General features: G+C 41.4%; 1 protein-coding gene across 2 annotated transcripts in view; it reads left to right on the top strand.

Annotated features, from left to right (window-relative positions):
- Nucleotides 1-16,365, top strand: part of MAST2 (microtubule associated serine/threonine kinase 2) — a 146,499-nt gene that overhangs the window by 120,144 nt on the left and 9,990 nt on the right. For both annotated transcript variants that reach the window (XM_019474157.1, XM_009287316.2), the window contains 9 exons: nucleotides 197-329; nucleotides 1,699-1,864; nucleotides 2,909-3,010; nucleotides 4,615-4,737; nucleotides 7,007-7,116; nucleotides 10,051-10,205; nucleotides 10,924-11,228; nucleotides 13,926-14,141; nucleotides 15,971-16,197. In XM_019474157.1, coding sequence (XP_019329702.1) covers nucleotides 197-329; nucleotides 1,699-1,864; nucleotides 2,909-3,010; nucleotides 4,615-4,737; nucleotides 7,007-7,116; nucleotides 10,051-10,205; nucleotides 10,924-11,228; nucleotides 13,926-14,141; nucleotides 15,971-16,197 — 1,537 coding nt within the window. The remainder of the gene's footprint in view (nucleotides 1-196; nucleotides 330-1,698; nucleotides 1,865-2,908; nucleotides 3,011-4,614; nucleotides 4,738-7,006; nucleotides 7,117-10,050; nucleotides 10,206-10,923; nucleotides 11,229-13,925; nucleotides 14,142-15,970; nucleotides 16,198-16,365) is intronic.

Genomic DNA, 16,365 nt, shown 5'->3' on the forward strand with positions numbered 1-16,365 from the left:
TGTCAGAAGGTAGTCTGATTTCTAGTTGTCTTGGCTGCTCTGTGATATTCAGTTGCATAGGAGGTTCCTTCCAGGTGTTTGATGGGGACGTAACACTGAGAACTTGCTTAGCATTATCTTGTGTTCTTTTTTTAAATTGCTTTTGGGAAACAATTAATTGAATGTTGGATTATTTTGCTGCTTCTCTTTCTTCTAGCCTTCTGATAACTTCCATGGGTCACATTAAACTAACAGACTTTGGACTGTCTAAAATTGGGTTAATGAGTCTTACAACTAATCTTTACGAGGGACACATTGAGAAGGATACCAGGGAATTCCTGGACAAGCAGGTAAGCTGAAATTTTTATCTGTTGATGTGGGATCAGATGCAGGATTCTGTCTTGGGACAGAATCAGAGTTTGTAGCACTCCCCCTCTGCCTCGACGCTGTGCTGTGCGTTGTAGAATGGGAGGAAAAGATACAAGTCCATTCTCATGTTTGTGCATAAATTGGTATTGATTGTTATTTCAACTTCTTGCTTGGGAGTGATGCAGTTCAGCTCTTAGTTTAGGATATTGAAAGTGTGGCCCAGGCAGCAGTGCAGGTGCAAATAGAAGTTGGTTTAGGGATGTAACACGGATTTTGCTGGAAGGTTGTTCCACGGTCTCCCCCTTCTGGTGCTTAGAAAGTTCATGGCAAGTCCCTATATGTTTCTTCTTGTAATTTTGTGTGATGGCTTAAACACTGATTTTTATCCCCATGGTATTTACTAAGGGTCATTTTTCTCCTTAGCCTTCATTTTGCTAGGCTTAACCAGCTAAGTTCTTCTAGATAACAAGATAGATTTTCCTTTAATGAATGAATAGCTCTTCCATGCACCTCTTTCAGCTTGAGTTGATATTTCCTGGGCATAGTTGACAGGAACTATACTGTTCTGGATGCAGGCTCACCGGTGCCTTGTATAATGGGATTAAAAAATACTTCTCTCTTCTGAAAATACCTAGGATCGCAGCTGAATTTTCTTTTTTAGCTGTGCCAAGTGTTAATTCATAATTATCCTGTGGTATTGTCTTCCCTTGCTTCTGAGTAATGATGTTTTTTCTAGCAGGAACTCTCTTTGGTCACTAGATCATGGTCTTGCACTTTGCAGCGTTACATTTTTTACAGTTATTTTGTTATTGTGGCTGCTTCTAAGCCTGAGGCAACTTAGGCCTTCCAGCGTGATTTCCTTAGCCGTTGTCTGTGCCAGCTGTACCTCCCAAGTTTAAATGTTGAAGTGTGTAATCATGCTGTGCTGCTAATTCTGCATCTGTGAAACTAAATTCTGCTAGCACAGAGATGTGAGAGGTTTGTCAAAACTCAATTCCTGATAGCTGTAGCTGTGCCAGTAGACATCCATCAAGCAGACAGACCTATACACACAGAATACGCGTTTTTCCTGTATGCTTTACTATACACGCACCAAAGAACTACTTAGCTGGCATGTCCACACTAGGAACATTTCATAGTATGTGATATCGTTTCTGTGCAGGTAATGTGTTACTCATATATAGACTCTTGCTCTGTGGAAGTAGTTCACAGCATAAAGTGGTTAGTGACAAAACATTAATAACTTCCTTGTAAAGCTCTGAGGGGAAAAAGAAAAAAAAGACAAAAATAAGCTTTGATGTGAATTTGGCAATTTGTAGGTTTATTGCTTTCTTGTGTGTTTCTTTTGAGGTCTGTGGGACTCCGGAATACATTGCACCAGAAGTGATCCTGCGCCAGGGCTATGGGAAGCCCGTGGACTGGTGGGCCATGGGAATTATCTTGTACGAGTTTCTAGTTGGCTGTGTTCCTTTCTTTGGGGACACACCTGAAGAGCTGTTTGGACAAGTGATTAGTGGTATGTTTCTGTTCTAGTTCTGAAAGGGTTTCAAAGTGTGCTGTGAAGTAAAACCTTGAAAATATTTAGGATCCACAGTTTAGTCAAGAAAGACTAGGTATAAAATAATGGGTTTTAATTTCAAAATATTTATCTTTCTGCGTCAAAGTAGCATCCATCTGATTCCAGCTCTCGAAAGTTGTTGAGTTGCTTAACATCTTGCTAGATAGTTCTGTCATTGTGCATGGTGTGGGAGTAATGCAAATCCTTGTGGGACTGGGGAAAATTATTTGGGGATTTTTCTGTTCTGTCTTTTAACTTAAATGATGGAGAATATGAAAGGAGCGGCCGCCAACTGATATATTTCAGTGTGATTTTTGGTTATTGCTTCTGTAGGTGCAAATGTCAGTCAATTAGTAATTGTATAAATGAAATAAAAAGGAAATTCTAAGCAAGACGCATTGAAGCTGTTGTACTCGGTACCTTCATGTCTTGTGGCTTTTTAAACCTATCTCCTGCTTGGAGTTGGACAAACCATTGCTTTGTGTTCTCTCAGTGAATATGCCAGTGAAAGCATTTCCTATTGGGAAAGCTTTCTGAAACAGTGAATTTTTAACACACTCGGCAAATGTCCTTTGTAAAAACCAAATTTCAGCAAAGAACTAAATATGATGCGTGAAATTGTTACCTGTGAATTTTTCTCTCTGTTCCAAGTATAACAAGCGTGGAATGTGCCGGCACGAGATACAGCTGCACTATTGTCAGTGTCATTGTTTAAGGATTGTCATGGAAGTCCCATTTCATACTTTATTAATAGAGTTCTTAATGCTTTTTTTTCTCCACAAGCACTGCTTGGATTGACAGCAGCTTTAGCTGATGCTGAATTTTATGCATTTTGGAAAATGTCAATGCTTGATTTATATTAAGTATGCAAGCTGCTGAATTCAAGGTCTTTATGATTCTGGGGCAGTACTGAACACTGCGTTTTACAGTATAGGAATGTGAATGGTTATTCAAATTGGTCCTGAAGCTGGTAGAAAATGTCAAGTCTCTTTTTGTCCACAGATGAAATTGCTTGGCCAGAAGGTGATGATGCACTGCCACCAGATGCCCAGGACCTCATTTCTAAGCTTCTCCGCCAAAATCCTCTGGAAAGAATGGGAACAGGTAGGAACTTTGTGCATAGGAAAGTACTAGCCAGAGGCAGGAAAAGAAGCTACCTTGCCAGTGATGCACACCTACCCATGTTGAAAAATGCTCATCTAGAGCTGGGAAACAGTTTATACTGGGTTCAATGAATCCTGTGTGATAAAGCTCTGAGAATTGGTGTAGATTGTACATGAGTCAGACAGATATGACTGTCTTGTTTGGGAAACAAGAAAGGAGCACTGTCAGCTTGGCAACATAACTTCTCAAATTTGTGCTGTTCCATTAAAGGCTTGAGGGTTGTGTCTCCATTTGAACAGTGTATAATCAGATTTCTTTGAAGTTCTCTTTGACTAGGGGCTTAATCCCCTACATGGTTGTGTACTCCTGGGTGTAATAAAATAAATGAAAACTTTCCCATTCCTAGAGGCTTGTACTGTAGAATTCTCCAAACATACAACAAAGTCTCTTTGGCAAAGTCAGATGTCAATCTTTCTGTATTATAATGTCAGATTTAAAGTTTTACAAGTCAACACTTCTCATTTCCTAATAGTAAATAACCATAAATACTCTCTAGCTATGCTTTTCTTTTAAAATCATTTGTGCACACTGCAGCTTCACGGCACAGGTTGTCTGTTTCATTGATTTGATTTATTTGATTTAATTTTGGATTTTCAATTGGAAACTACACTTTAAGGATAAAATAAAAACTTATCTATATAACAATTCCAAAAGGCACATGTATTCAGCAGACTTAATGCAGTGCACACAAGGGTGATGAATAGATCATGAATTAATAATGATATCAGATGGTTTTCACATGTTCTTCTTTACTTTAAATCCATGTACTTGAAAGATGTTGCTGTCATGGAAAAGATGTAGAGTTTCTTGCCCTATAAAATGAGTTGACGGACTGATTTTTTTGATTTCTTATATACCTGTAATGCTGAGACTGCTGTTCCACTTGGCATCTCGTAGTGCCACTGGCACTCAACAAACCTTTTATCTCTTCTCCTCTGCTATTCTCTTTTTTAAAAACACAGTAGCACCTTTTATGAATATTAATTTCATTTGAAAAAAAAGCATATACTAGTAGACAGATAATCCTTAGTTTTTCCTTCTGGGTACCCAAGCTTCTGAGGTTAATAACTAAAGATACTAATTCAGGAAGATATGTAAGCCCCTGCCTTGTTTTAAGCACATGCATGAGTTTATTCTTGAGAGTGGAGCCACGCACACGCTAAGTACCTTTCTGAGTTTGCTCTCTTTATTTAGCTATGATCAAGATGGTATTTAGACTTTGGAAATTTTAAATTAACATGTTAATTAGTTCTTAATCTTGCAACTTGCTGTGGAATGTAACTGCAGATGCTGTCTTCCAGCCAGCTTAGTCATGTGTTGTCATTAAACAGGAAGAGGAGGTGGGAAGGAGGAAATCTTGTTCAGATTTTATCCTGCATCACCACTTTGGTAAAAGGATGAGTTGTTTCTCAAAATTCCTGGAAAATGTGTGACTTAAATGTACTTGGGTACATTCTCTAAGGCTCTTGATATTTTTAGGGTTTATTTTTCTTGTTATGCAAATGCTGAAAGAAATACTCTGCAATAAAAGATGCTTATTTCAGGTAGTGCCTTTGAAGTGAAACAGCATCGGTTCTTTAAAGATTTGGACTGGAATGGATTACTTCGGCAGAAAGCTGAATTCATCCCACAGTTGGAATCTGAGGATGACACAAGCTATTTTGACAGTAAGACTAAAGAGTCAGCCTAAACGGCATCATATTTTTTGTGCATATTTCATTTTTGAAATTGTTAGATAAGCCATTGTTAGAAATTGAATAAAACACTTGATGCAAATTGCTTTAAAAAGTTTCTGTTGAATGCCAAGCAAGGTTCTTTGAAAGCACATGAATTTTAAATGAAAAAATATTGCTGCTGAAGTCAATTGGCCTTTCACTGGTGCCTGTGGTCCTGCCAGCCATGGCTCTGCAGTGAGAGGTGCTGTGGTAGTTATGCTGGGTTTATTACAGTACTTCCAAAGCATTTGGTATGTCCAGCTTCCATGAGTTTTTGAGTGATATTATCTTTCCCTAGTGACTGTTTTCAGCCAATGAATGTTTTTTTAAAAAAACAAACAAAACCCAAACCTTGAAGACAAGTATGTAGGGAAAATTCTTTGGAGATTTAAAATAACTTAAATTATTTTCACTGCAAGCGTATCACCTTTTTTTAGTATTGTTAACTCTAATGAGATATGAAGTGAAGTGCCTGTCTGGTGTATATAAACGTCTGGGAACTGCCATGATATCAGTGCTATGTAAGATTCCTGGTATTTCCAGATAAGCACCAGACAGAGTCGATGCTCTTGGGAGAGGAGGGAGGAGCGTCATGTGAGGGATGGAGAGGTCTCTATCCCCAGAGCCTCTGCTCCTTAGCTTTTCTCATTTGACTTGGGGAGCTGAGCAGGTGGAAAGGGCTTGGGCTTGTCACTGGTTAGGGGGGATCTTTCCCCCACTCCAGCTGCAGCGCAGGATGATACTGGGCTATTTCAGTTTCCTGAGCTATGGAATTTTCTGCCCTACTTCAATGGAATCCCTTCCATCCTTCTCCCAGGGCCATGGGACTCGCTGACTCCATATGAAGCACATTTTTGCTCTGCTCCCGCGCTTTACTCAGGGTGAGGGGAGGGGGACAGCAACCTGCCTCCAGCCCCTCGGCTGCCACGCTGCAAAAGCAGAGATCATATTTAGATAATGCTCTCCCAGTTTGGGGAAGAGGCTTTTAGATTAGGGGTTGGATGAAGAGGTAGGATGGAGAGAGAGAGAGATTGAGAAATCTCCACATGCTCGCTGCAGAGAGCAATTTGACTCAAGCTGTACAGAGAGGGCAGAGGTGTGATTTGCATATGTTGAGGTTACATTGGTACAACATACATGTAGAAACCGAGGTGGCAGCGTGTTCCCCCTGCTCATTGGACGTACGGACATTGAACTTGAGCTCTGGTCAGTGAATTGGATCAGTGATTGGGAGAGGCTCAGCACAGCAGCCGTGAGCGAATCCTGGTGGGTAAAAGCACCACGTTATGTTCAGTGGTGCAAATCACTGGGTCTGTCAAGTAGGAATGATGGCAAACTCCCCAAGTGCCCAGGCATGCTCAGCAGGTTATCGGGGTGACTTTGATGTGAGTCCTTTATAAAGGCTGGAATTCTCACGTCAGGAAATATCTCACAGACGCTGATAAGAGTTGGCGTTGCTGTTATAAACCCTAATGCAGAAAATTTTAGAATTTACAAAAGTAGCTTTCTGGCTGATACAGTGCAGCAAATTTGGCTCAGTACAGCTATCAGCTTTCTGTAGCCAAACTTATTAACGCTTGCCCCGCAAAATCCAATGTGGCTGGCTTAGAAATCCAGTACTGCAAATCTCAAAGCACAAAATCTCTTTGGAGGCAGTTTAGATTTTTGCATTAAAAAATAGCTTTGCATATTGGCTGCTTGCCCGTTTTCTTTCACAAAATCTAATCCTTTTTCTAGTTGTAGGAGGGAGAAGAGGAAATATTTTTTGGGGGTAAATATTTTTATTTTTTAAAGAAGGCTTGTATGTGTATGTGCAGGACAGACTTTCTAAAATTGTAAAGCTGTTTATTGGAAATTGGGACAGTGAATTCTTTCCATGTTTCCTTCCATATGATTGTTTGCCGTAGGGAAGAAATATCCCTACCACGAAGGGTCTGCAGGATTAGACATCTGCTGAGTATCAGCTGCTTTTAGAATATAATATAGCTGATGATGTAAGATAAATTCAGTAGGAAGGAGGTATTCTTCACTGCTAATTGTGCAGGATGAACAAAACTGACTGGGTATGTTTCAGGAACATTTTCCTTTATATTTAAGGAAAATACCCTGCATGGTATATGAACACTCAAAGTTCTTTGTAAGTAGACAAGTAGGAATGCTTGAGGTGTGAGAGTTATCAACGCTCCCCACACTGATGAAATGTGCCACGTCTTGTTCACAGCCCGTTCAGAACGGTACCAACACCTGGATTCGGAAGAAGAGGAGGACACTAATGATGATGATCATGTGGAAATTCGGCAGTTTTCCTCATGCTCGCCAAGGTTCAGCAAGGTAGGAGCATGCTAGCTTGTTGAAAGAAAAAATCCAGAGAGGAACACCATGTCATTGCTTTGTATGGGGTAGATTTTAATTGTGCAGACGATATGTGGGAGTCGCATGGTGTTTAGTATTCACTGAGGAAAGAAAAAACTGTGTACGTTGTTTATTCTGTGATAGTTTGTGGCCTGTTAGAAGGTGAGTGCAAGAATAATTGGAGAATGAGATTTTGTATTTCTTAATGTTTCACTAATACGCAGGGTGCTGCGGAGGTCTCTCCTGCATCTGATACAGTTTTATGTTTTTACTAATGACTTGGATGCTGGCATAGGGAGTGTTCAAAGCTTATTTGCTTTGAACAGTGTCATTTTGAATGGGTCTTCATTCAAAGACCCATTCTTTGTGGGTGACAAGATGGTATTAGGATGAAAATTTATTCTGACATTTTGGAATAATGGTCTAAAATCAAAGGGATCCCATGCAGTAAGCACACAGGTGAAGTTTACACCTCTGCTGTTCATTGTCTCAAATATAGCCTGAGGAACAAAAGGTGACAGTTTCAAAGAGAAGCATTTGGGCATATAGTGCATCATGAGTTAGAGGTGCCAAATTATTGAAGCAGTTACCATACTGGGCGAGCACGACTATTTTCTGCAAGGCAAATGAAGAAATCCTTTCCATCTGCTTAGCAGTAGGAAGGCCTTAGCTGGAGTACTCTGTCCTGTTCTGGGCAATGTTCCTTAAAATAAACATGGACCAGTAAAAGAGAGTCCAGAGGAAAGCAACAAGAATGATCTGAGATCTACAAAACATAAAACCTAATGTGTTTCCAAATACATAACTGCTAGAAGGAAAGGATACATTGGTCTTCCTGTTCTACCCAGAACTGACATGAAATCATGGACACAAAGGAGGTATAGGATGGATGATAAGAAAAAGTTTCCAATGCTGAATAATAATTAAGCACTGGCATGGGTTGCCTGGGGAATTTGTAGAATTTCCATCACTGGCAGTTTTTAAGAACAAGTTGGAGAAACATCTGTCAGGTGATTACATGAGAGCTGGTTCTGCTTTGAGGTGGGGAAATGGACAGGAAACCCTGAAGAGGTCCCCTCTAGCCATGCTTTCTGGATTCAGTATGCCTTACTCGGTCTGTGCAGGTCTCTCATTCTTACTCAGGTGATCTGAAATAAAAAGTTGGGATTATGGACATTTCAAAGTAGTACAATCCTGCTGTTAGCGTGGATAAAACAAAGTATGTTTGGGGAGGGGCAGAAGGGAGAAGAAATGCTGTTTTGCGGTCAGCCCGCTCTATGAACAGTATTTCCCTCTTCTTGATGAAACGGGAGCAGGAATTTTACTTATGGCCTCTGAAAGATGTTTCAGTTTTTCATGACAGTTCCTCCAGATTTCCACTACTGGAGTCAGCTTTGAAGCACCAGTTCGTTCTTCTTTGTCCTCAGCCAGGCTACAGTGGCTTAAGTAACAGTTACCATTAATTTTATGGAGTTGCTCCTGATTTGCATCACCAAAAGTATGTTTAAAATTGGACCTAAGGATTAGTTGGGGTTTTGAAAAAGTTCTCATGAGTATGTAAGGGTTTCTTTTTTCTGCCTTTTCTCACCATGAGTATTATTCATCTGTTAGACTGAAGCTTTTCTTTAGGATTCAGTGTTTTTGCCACAAAGAGGAAAAGTTCACTTTTAATGAATTTATTTTAAGACCTGGAAAATTCCAGAGCATTTGTAATGTGGGAGGCATAAATTCTTGATGAAACGGGAGCAGGAATTTTACTTATGGCCTCTGAAAGATGTTTCAGTTTTTCATGACAGTTCCTCCAGATTTCCACTACTGGAGTCAGCTTTGAAGCACCAGTTCGTTCTTCTTTGTCCTCAGCCAGGCTACAGTGGCTTAAGTAACAGTTACCATTAATTTTATGGAGTTGCTCCTGATTTGCATCACCAAAAGTATGTTTAAAATTGGACCTAAGGATTAGTTGGGGTTTTGAAAAAGTTCTCATGAGTATGTAAGGGTTTCTTTTTTCTGCCTTTTCTCACCATGAGTATTATTCATCTGTTAGACCTGAAGCTTTCTTTAGGATTCAGTGTTTTTGCCACAAAGAGGAAAAGTTCACTTTTAATGAATTTATTTTAAGACCTGGAAAATTACACAGCATTTGTAATGTGGGAGGCATAAAAGGCTCATTATATTTTGAAATTCTTGTCTGACAATTCAGCCATATGATTTATTAATAGTTATCTTGTTGATGCTCTGAATTTTTAATAACATTATTTTCATTAATCTCTTCTTATGTAAATTAGGTCCACAGTCAAGTGTAGTTTTAAAAGGATGGATTTTTTTGCTTAATCATTTCATTATTTAAAGACGGCTGTAAAACCAAGAAAGGCACTTTCATTAAGCTGTCAGCATTATAGTAGATTCCTTGAGGAGGGCAGGACTTTTTTGTTCTGAAATAAGCTTGGGGCAATGCTGATAGACTGATGATAATGAAATGGGGTCATGAGCGTGATGCCTATCACTGAATTGAATTTGTGTAGTAAGATTTCAAGATCCAGATGCCAGCCCTCAAGACTTGTGGAGCCTGCTTTAGCAATATCTCGTCTTAGGTTTGAGAATTGTTAAGAACAATAATTAAGTAATTGCAAAAAGTCTTAGTATGCTGTGGTGTGCTGGGCTGTTTTTAGAGGAGAGGTGTTGGGTGCTGTTGTAGAAAAGCATGTTTCATGTTTCTGAAGCTTGTTTTTTTCCTTTCCTCTCTGGCACACTTTGAGCACGTCACATCTGCACTGTGTTATTTACTCAAAGAACATTGCCAAGTTCATGCTTTCGGGGAATATCCTTCGTTTTGAGAAGAGATTGTGCCCCTTGATCAGAAAAGGCCACAGAGGTTTGTTTTCTCTGTACAGAAGGATCTTTTGCTATATGCAGGTGTACAGCAGCATGGAACGTCTTTCCATCCATGAAGAGAGGAAGACCCCACCACCAACTAAACGGAGTCTGAGTGAAGAAAAAGATGACCGGCTGGACAGCCTTGGCGGCTTGAAGAGTCGAGACCGCAGCTGGGTGATTGGGTCTCCTGAAATGTAAGTTCTGTAGAACTAAGTCTTTTGGTTTCTCATAGCATCTGAGAAAGACCGACCTGTGCCAAAACTTTCTATGACCAGTGTTAGGTCAGGAATGTTTCATATGATGTACTTCCACAGGCGAAGCCTGAAGAGTGGAATAAATAGCTGAAAATGAATGTGTAGAAGTCATATAGTCCTTAAATGTATCTAATTAAGTACTAACATCTCCTAAATTTGTAGCAAATGCTTTAAATGAACTTAAAAGGATTCTAACCTTAAGTAAAGCTTTCATTTGTGGAAAGGCTAGTTATGCTGGAGATGTACCAACAGCAGTTTTTTCTTAACCATCAGTGAATCCGAAGTCTGGTGTTGCCAGACTTTTACCATTTGTCACAAATTACTGAAACCATTAGGAAAGTCCAAAGTTTCTAAAGTTCAGAATATCAAAAAATATCTTGTGTTTTAATAAAAATGTTAGCAAAATATATGAATGCCCAGAATTTGGTTTTATTCCTTCTTTTCTTAGAAGCTTAACAACGGACTATATTGGAAATCTAGACTCAGGTGAAGCCTCAACCCTTTGCTGTTTTAAGTCCTAATGATGTAGCTCTGTCTCCTAACTTCACCTATATATTGGCTTCAGATATGTGAGTTTGGTCTGTGTGTTATTTTCACCCTTAAAAGTTCATTATCCCCCTAACTTAATTGAGGGGCTCTGTCTTGTTTTCTCTCTTAGATTGCGTAAGCGCTTGTCTATGTCTGAATCCTCATACACGGAGAGCGACTCCAGCCCACCCTTGACAGTCCGCCGACGCTGCTCAGGGCTTCTTGATATGCCCCGTTTTGCCATCTCCGCCGAGGATGAGGGAACTGTTCTCAAAAGGCCGCAGTCCGAGGGGATGCTCTTACCTGCTGTGCAGTCACGGGAGGGGCTGCCGGTGCCCATTCCAGAACAGCCTGTGGAGCAAGAGCTGCAGCTGGAAGGTGATGCTGGACCCACCACCCCCTCCACGGCTGTCAGCAGCGCCTCAACGCTGACAGGTACGTGCTTGGTGTGATGGTGTCGTGGTCCCCAAGAAAGCCGTGTTAGCTTGCAGACGTTAACTCTGTAGAACTGTGGATTTGGATGTCAAGTGATGTGAATGTCTCATGCTAAGTGGTTATTTTAGTATAGTTTTGTGGATGTGCTTGCCTTTAAAATGACATCAGAGGTTTAATCTCTTCAAAATTACATCTTATATTTCTGTCCTGTTACTTCAAATTGATTAAGGTCTTCTCATGGTTGAGACCCATATGATCTATGCCTACTTACAACCACTGGGTGCCTACCTGAGGCAGCATTATTTTAAGCATTAGTCAGAGCAGATCACTGCTGAGTTGGGGCTGGAGAATATGGGTGTCAGCCATACTAACAGATCCCTGCTTCCTATGAATTTATTTATCAAAAAAGTTTGGAGTAGAGACTTGAAATTTGCTGAGGGAGTGGGGTTTGTGTCAGGGACACAAACAGCTACTTGCTGTCTCAGCCAAATATCCTGAAATTTAGCCAAGTTGCAGACTTAAAAAAGTGCAGCCTAGGTTTAGTAGAGCGACTCTTAGAAGTCAGTGTTTGACTTCTCAGAAGCTTTGTCCATCCTGAGGCCATTCTCCAGCACTGGCCTGAGCAGGACCTTCTCTGTGATGGTGCCCTGGGCTGCTGCGGTGCAGGCCTGGGCTCTGGGTGCTGGAGTGTCCCCAGCTCCTGCCCCTTTCAGGGCGCCGGGAAGGCAGAGGGTGAACTGCCTGTTTTTGAGTACAGTGGAAGCCAGAGCTGGGAACTGGTGGGAAGTAGTATGGAGGAAAAAAGGAAATTTGGCCCAATGGAAGAGAGCGGGGAAGTTGAATTGAAGGCTGGCAAGATAATATTTGAGAAGGAAGGCATATTTAGGGAAAGAACTAGATTGTAGCGTTGAAGAACAAGGACTAACTGGGTAAGAAAATAAGAAACAAGTTGCTGGGGGAAACAGAGCAAGCAGGCAAAGCAATCGTGGATGCATTGAGGATGGAAAGGAGAGGAAAGGGTACTGAGCAAAGAGTCAGAGTGGCAGCAGGACTGGGCAAGGACAAGGTGAAGGGCACTGGGCAGATGTGATGGTGGATTGATAGCAGAAGGTGGAAATGCCTTAGAGAAAATTTGCCTCCAGACTAAAGCAAAGCCAAAGATCCCCATATTTCATTATTCCTCTTCTGCAATGCAGTCTGTGAAATTTCCTCCAAAATTGTCCCATTCCTGTCTATGGCTCATCCTCCCAGAAGAGGCCCAGTGCTGCCATCACGTACTCCATTAACCCATGGGAAAAGGTGTAGGAATGAAGGAAGTAAGCTACCACATACTTGGGTGACGTAGGTGCCATAGTGGAACCTTAGTTTCTCAATTTCATACTAAAAGCCTCGAAACATGCTATTAAAAATTGCAAGAACACTTTAATTGCAAATTTGAGTATCTACAAATTGAAATAGGCAAAAATGAAGCTTCCCTGGGCAGCCTGCTCCCCTGAGCCTAATGCATTAGAGCAGTCTTTAATCCAGCGCATGGGATTCAGGGATACTATTGCGTCAGTGTCCCCAGCCTGCAAAGTTAAGTCAGAGGCAGGGGATTGCAAGAAGAGAATTTCATTCCTGTCACTGTCTCGGAGTGCTCCTCTAATGCACATCACAGCCTTTTCACACGCAGCCTCCGATTCTGGGTTCCTCATTGTCTGGGAGACTTATTTGAAACTCTGTGGCTGTTAAATGTTGAACTGGCATCTGGTACTGAGGTCTGTGGGAATGGTGCTTTGAATTTTTATTTTCGTGGTACTTCCTGCTTTACGTAGCAGAGCAGTCGTGCCCACTTAAATAACGATGATCAATGTTTTGTTCTGTCCTCATTGTTCAAAATGTGGCCCTTAGGCTTTATTTATTGCTGCTTAAAATTTGCTTTTGAAGACTGAATGATTAATTTCCCTTGTGGACTTGCTGTGATGCTCACCACTTTCATTTCTGAGCACCTTGTAAATTCTAATTAATGTATTTTCACAGTGCCCCTTTAAGGTATCAGATGGGGAACTGAGGCACCGACCTTGAGTACAGCACCCCCAGCCCCCAGCATCCACTATTGTTGCATGCCCAGTCTGATTTTCAAGATTACTTTGCATTTTCTATATAAGTATAGCAGGTTAAGTAATTCAAGACTAAATTGCAACAGTGCACAAGAGGGGGCAAATTAAGGTTGTCTTTGCAATCTACATTTTTACTTTCCCTGACTTTAGTACCTTAGTATTCTCTTAAAGTGGATTTTTTATGTGCAACTTCAGTAGAACCTGGCTGTTCTATTACAGGCAGTTTTAACTTAAAGATTGACAGTTCTTGCGGGTTGTAAGAATGGAGCACTTTCCATAAACCTGTTTTCATCTGTGAACGACTCCATTGAAATGGCTTGCCTGCAGAACTGCACCGCAGCTTTAGGATTCATGTAACTGCTACTGAGCAACGTGATTTCATTAGCGAGCTTTTCCAACAGAACAGAAGCTGCTAATTTTCTGTATTCAGAATAACACCATTTCTGTAAATAAAAATTCAAGCCCTGGGGTTTCTTCTTAGGAAAATTTACTCTTGGACTTCATGTAAACATGACTTTGATTTAATGTATTTTGCCTGTAGGGGAATAGACTGTTAGGAATTCCCTGTGGTTCTAATCTGTTTTAATTTAAACTGTAGCTGGGAGCACTGCAGATTTCTCTGATCCACGCGCTCGCAGTAATAGCAATGAAGGCCCAGACCTTACCACTCCAAAAGCCATCAGCGATTTGGCAGTGCGGCGGGCACGACACAGGTTGCTCTCTGGGGAATCAGGGGAGAAACGTACCTCAAGACCTGTCAATAAAGTGATTAAATCAGCATCCGCTACTGCTTTGTCTCTCCTGATTCCCTCAGGTAAGAAGTGCCTCGGATGAGGCATTGTCAGAATCTGCGCACTAAACAAAAGGTCTGCAGACAGATCCTCCCCCTTCGCTCTCCTGGAATAATGCCCTTGCTGGCAAGGGGAGAGAGATCTAACTTTTACAATCGGTTTAATATTTACTACTCAGCAGGATAATGAATACTGCTTTGCAACAGATAGGAGCATTGTGTGTGTGGTCTGACTGCAGCTTCTGCAAACGGCAGCTGGGCCTTATTCTTTCCCTAGTTTTGTTTAAATTGGCTCCTAGCTGGTCTCTAGACAATGGTGCAGCAAGGAAGTATATAGAGAAGGAACAATTTTAACCCTCAAGGCACTATTTTTTTGGGGTCACATGCTAACTACAGCGTTGTTTGGGAACTGTGTCTGTCTGGTGCGTTCATGCACCAGCAAGTTTCAGTAACTCCAGATAACTTGGTTAAGATCGGATGGTGTCCTGGTTTAGAATTCAATATGTCAAGAATTCAATAGTGTAAGTAACTCACAAAGCAAGTTAATGCTGAATAGTTTACCTTGTTGGCCTGGCTCTGTCTCCAAGCAGAGCCAGACCTTGACAATTCCTAATGCCAGGTGGTAACTTCTAGTGAACAGCCCAACCATGCCGAGCTATGACAGACTGGTTCAGCAGGAGGCTCTCCCCACAAGGACTTTGTCCCTCTTTCCGGAGGATATGTCCTTGCTGTATTTCCAGGGCTGTACATGTTCCTGCCTAGATGGGAGCAGGAAATTGCAGCTAGGCCACGAGTGCCAACCCAGCAGAACCTGCTGGCAGAGCAATGCCTGCCTGTCCCTCTCAGCCAGAGAGCTGGAGGCAGGTATGCAACTGCTTCTTGGCACCGTCGTGGTGATGCACGTTACATTTCTTGTGGTTTGGGTATTGGTTGCTTTTCAAACTACAAACTCCCTCACGAAAATCTCTAAAATGTGTATTTAATCACCCAGCAAAGGTTCCTCCAGAGCTGCTCTCATCTGCCAGGTAAATATGTGCTGGGCGATTCAGCAGGTGTTTCTTAATGGATTAGGGATTACCTTTTACAGCTGCATTTAATATTCCTGCTCTTTGGGTTTATTTTACTGATATTGACCAGCTTCACTTTAAAATGAGAGTTCCGTATTTGTTTTGTATTTTTAAAAGTGGATGTTGTTACACTAGCAAGCAGAGTCAGCTAGTTTAGCTGATAGCCTAGCCCTCGGCTGTTCGTTTGGGAAATGCACTCTAAAATACACTTGTGATGTTGTTTTTCAGTAGCAAAGTCCCTGCAGTAGCTAATTTTTTGGGGTTAAATATTTTTGCCCCTGTGGATTTAGAACACTACCAAAACTACCTAGATGTAGTTGTTGTCTGATTGCCTACTGATATTTTTTGTTTTAATACTAACTGATTTTGATTTATCTCAGCACCAACGTGTAACTTGCACCAAGATCTAGAAACTGTCTGATCTTCTGGAGGGGGATAATATACCATAACCTTGAAATGGGGTGTTCCAGGATTGTGCCTAGAGTAAATGCTTATGACGGGTTGTAAGTCCCTGAAAGAGGAGAAAACTGTGACCCAACCATAATCCTGGGAGAGCAGTGCTGCTGTATTAAATACACAATTCCAAATGTGCTTTTTGGAAACTACTGATTTTTGTATTTCAAAGCATGAATTAGTTGAAGCTGCAGGCAAACCCAGCTCTGGTGAAGACCACCAGCTCTAAGAACATTGGGAGAGATGGTTTCCTAGCTGTTCTCTAACAAGAATTTTCTCTCTTTTGGAGGCCTGATTTCCTAATTTTTGCCCACCTTTGTGTCATCACTGTAGATCACCACACGTGTTCTCCATTGGCCAGTCCAATGTCACCTCATTCTCTATCCTCCAACCCATCTTCGAGGGACTCCTCACCCAGCCGCGACTTTTCTCCTGCTATCGCAAACCTGAAACCACCAATCATCATCCATCGGGCTGGAAAGAAATACGGTTTCACTCTCCGTGCCATTCGCGTCTATATGGGTGACAGTGATATCTACACTGTGCATCACATGGTCTGGGTATGTCTCTGCTTTTCTGAAAAGAGTACCCTTGGGGCCAGAAATGCATTTAGCCAGGGTTGTGGGATTTAGCTTTATAAATTGTATTTTGCCACCCTGTTTTTTTTCTCCTTATTCGGACCCAAAGTTATCTTTGGGGGGGGGGGGGGGGTGTGGGGCCCTTTTTTT

The sequence above is a fragment of the Aptenodytes forsteri genome, unplaced genomic scaffold (genome assembly GCF_000699145.1).
Source record: "Aptenodytes forsteri isolate BGI_AS27 unplaced genomic scaffold, ASM69914v1 Scaffold119, whole genome shotgun sequence".
NCBI lineage: Eukaryota > Metazoa > Chordata > Aves > Sphenisciformes > Spheniscidae > Aptenodytes > Aptenodytes forsteri.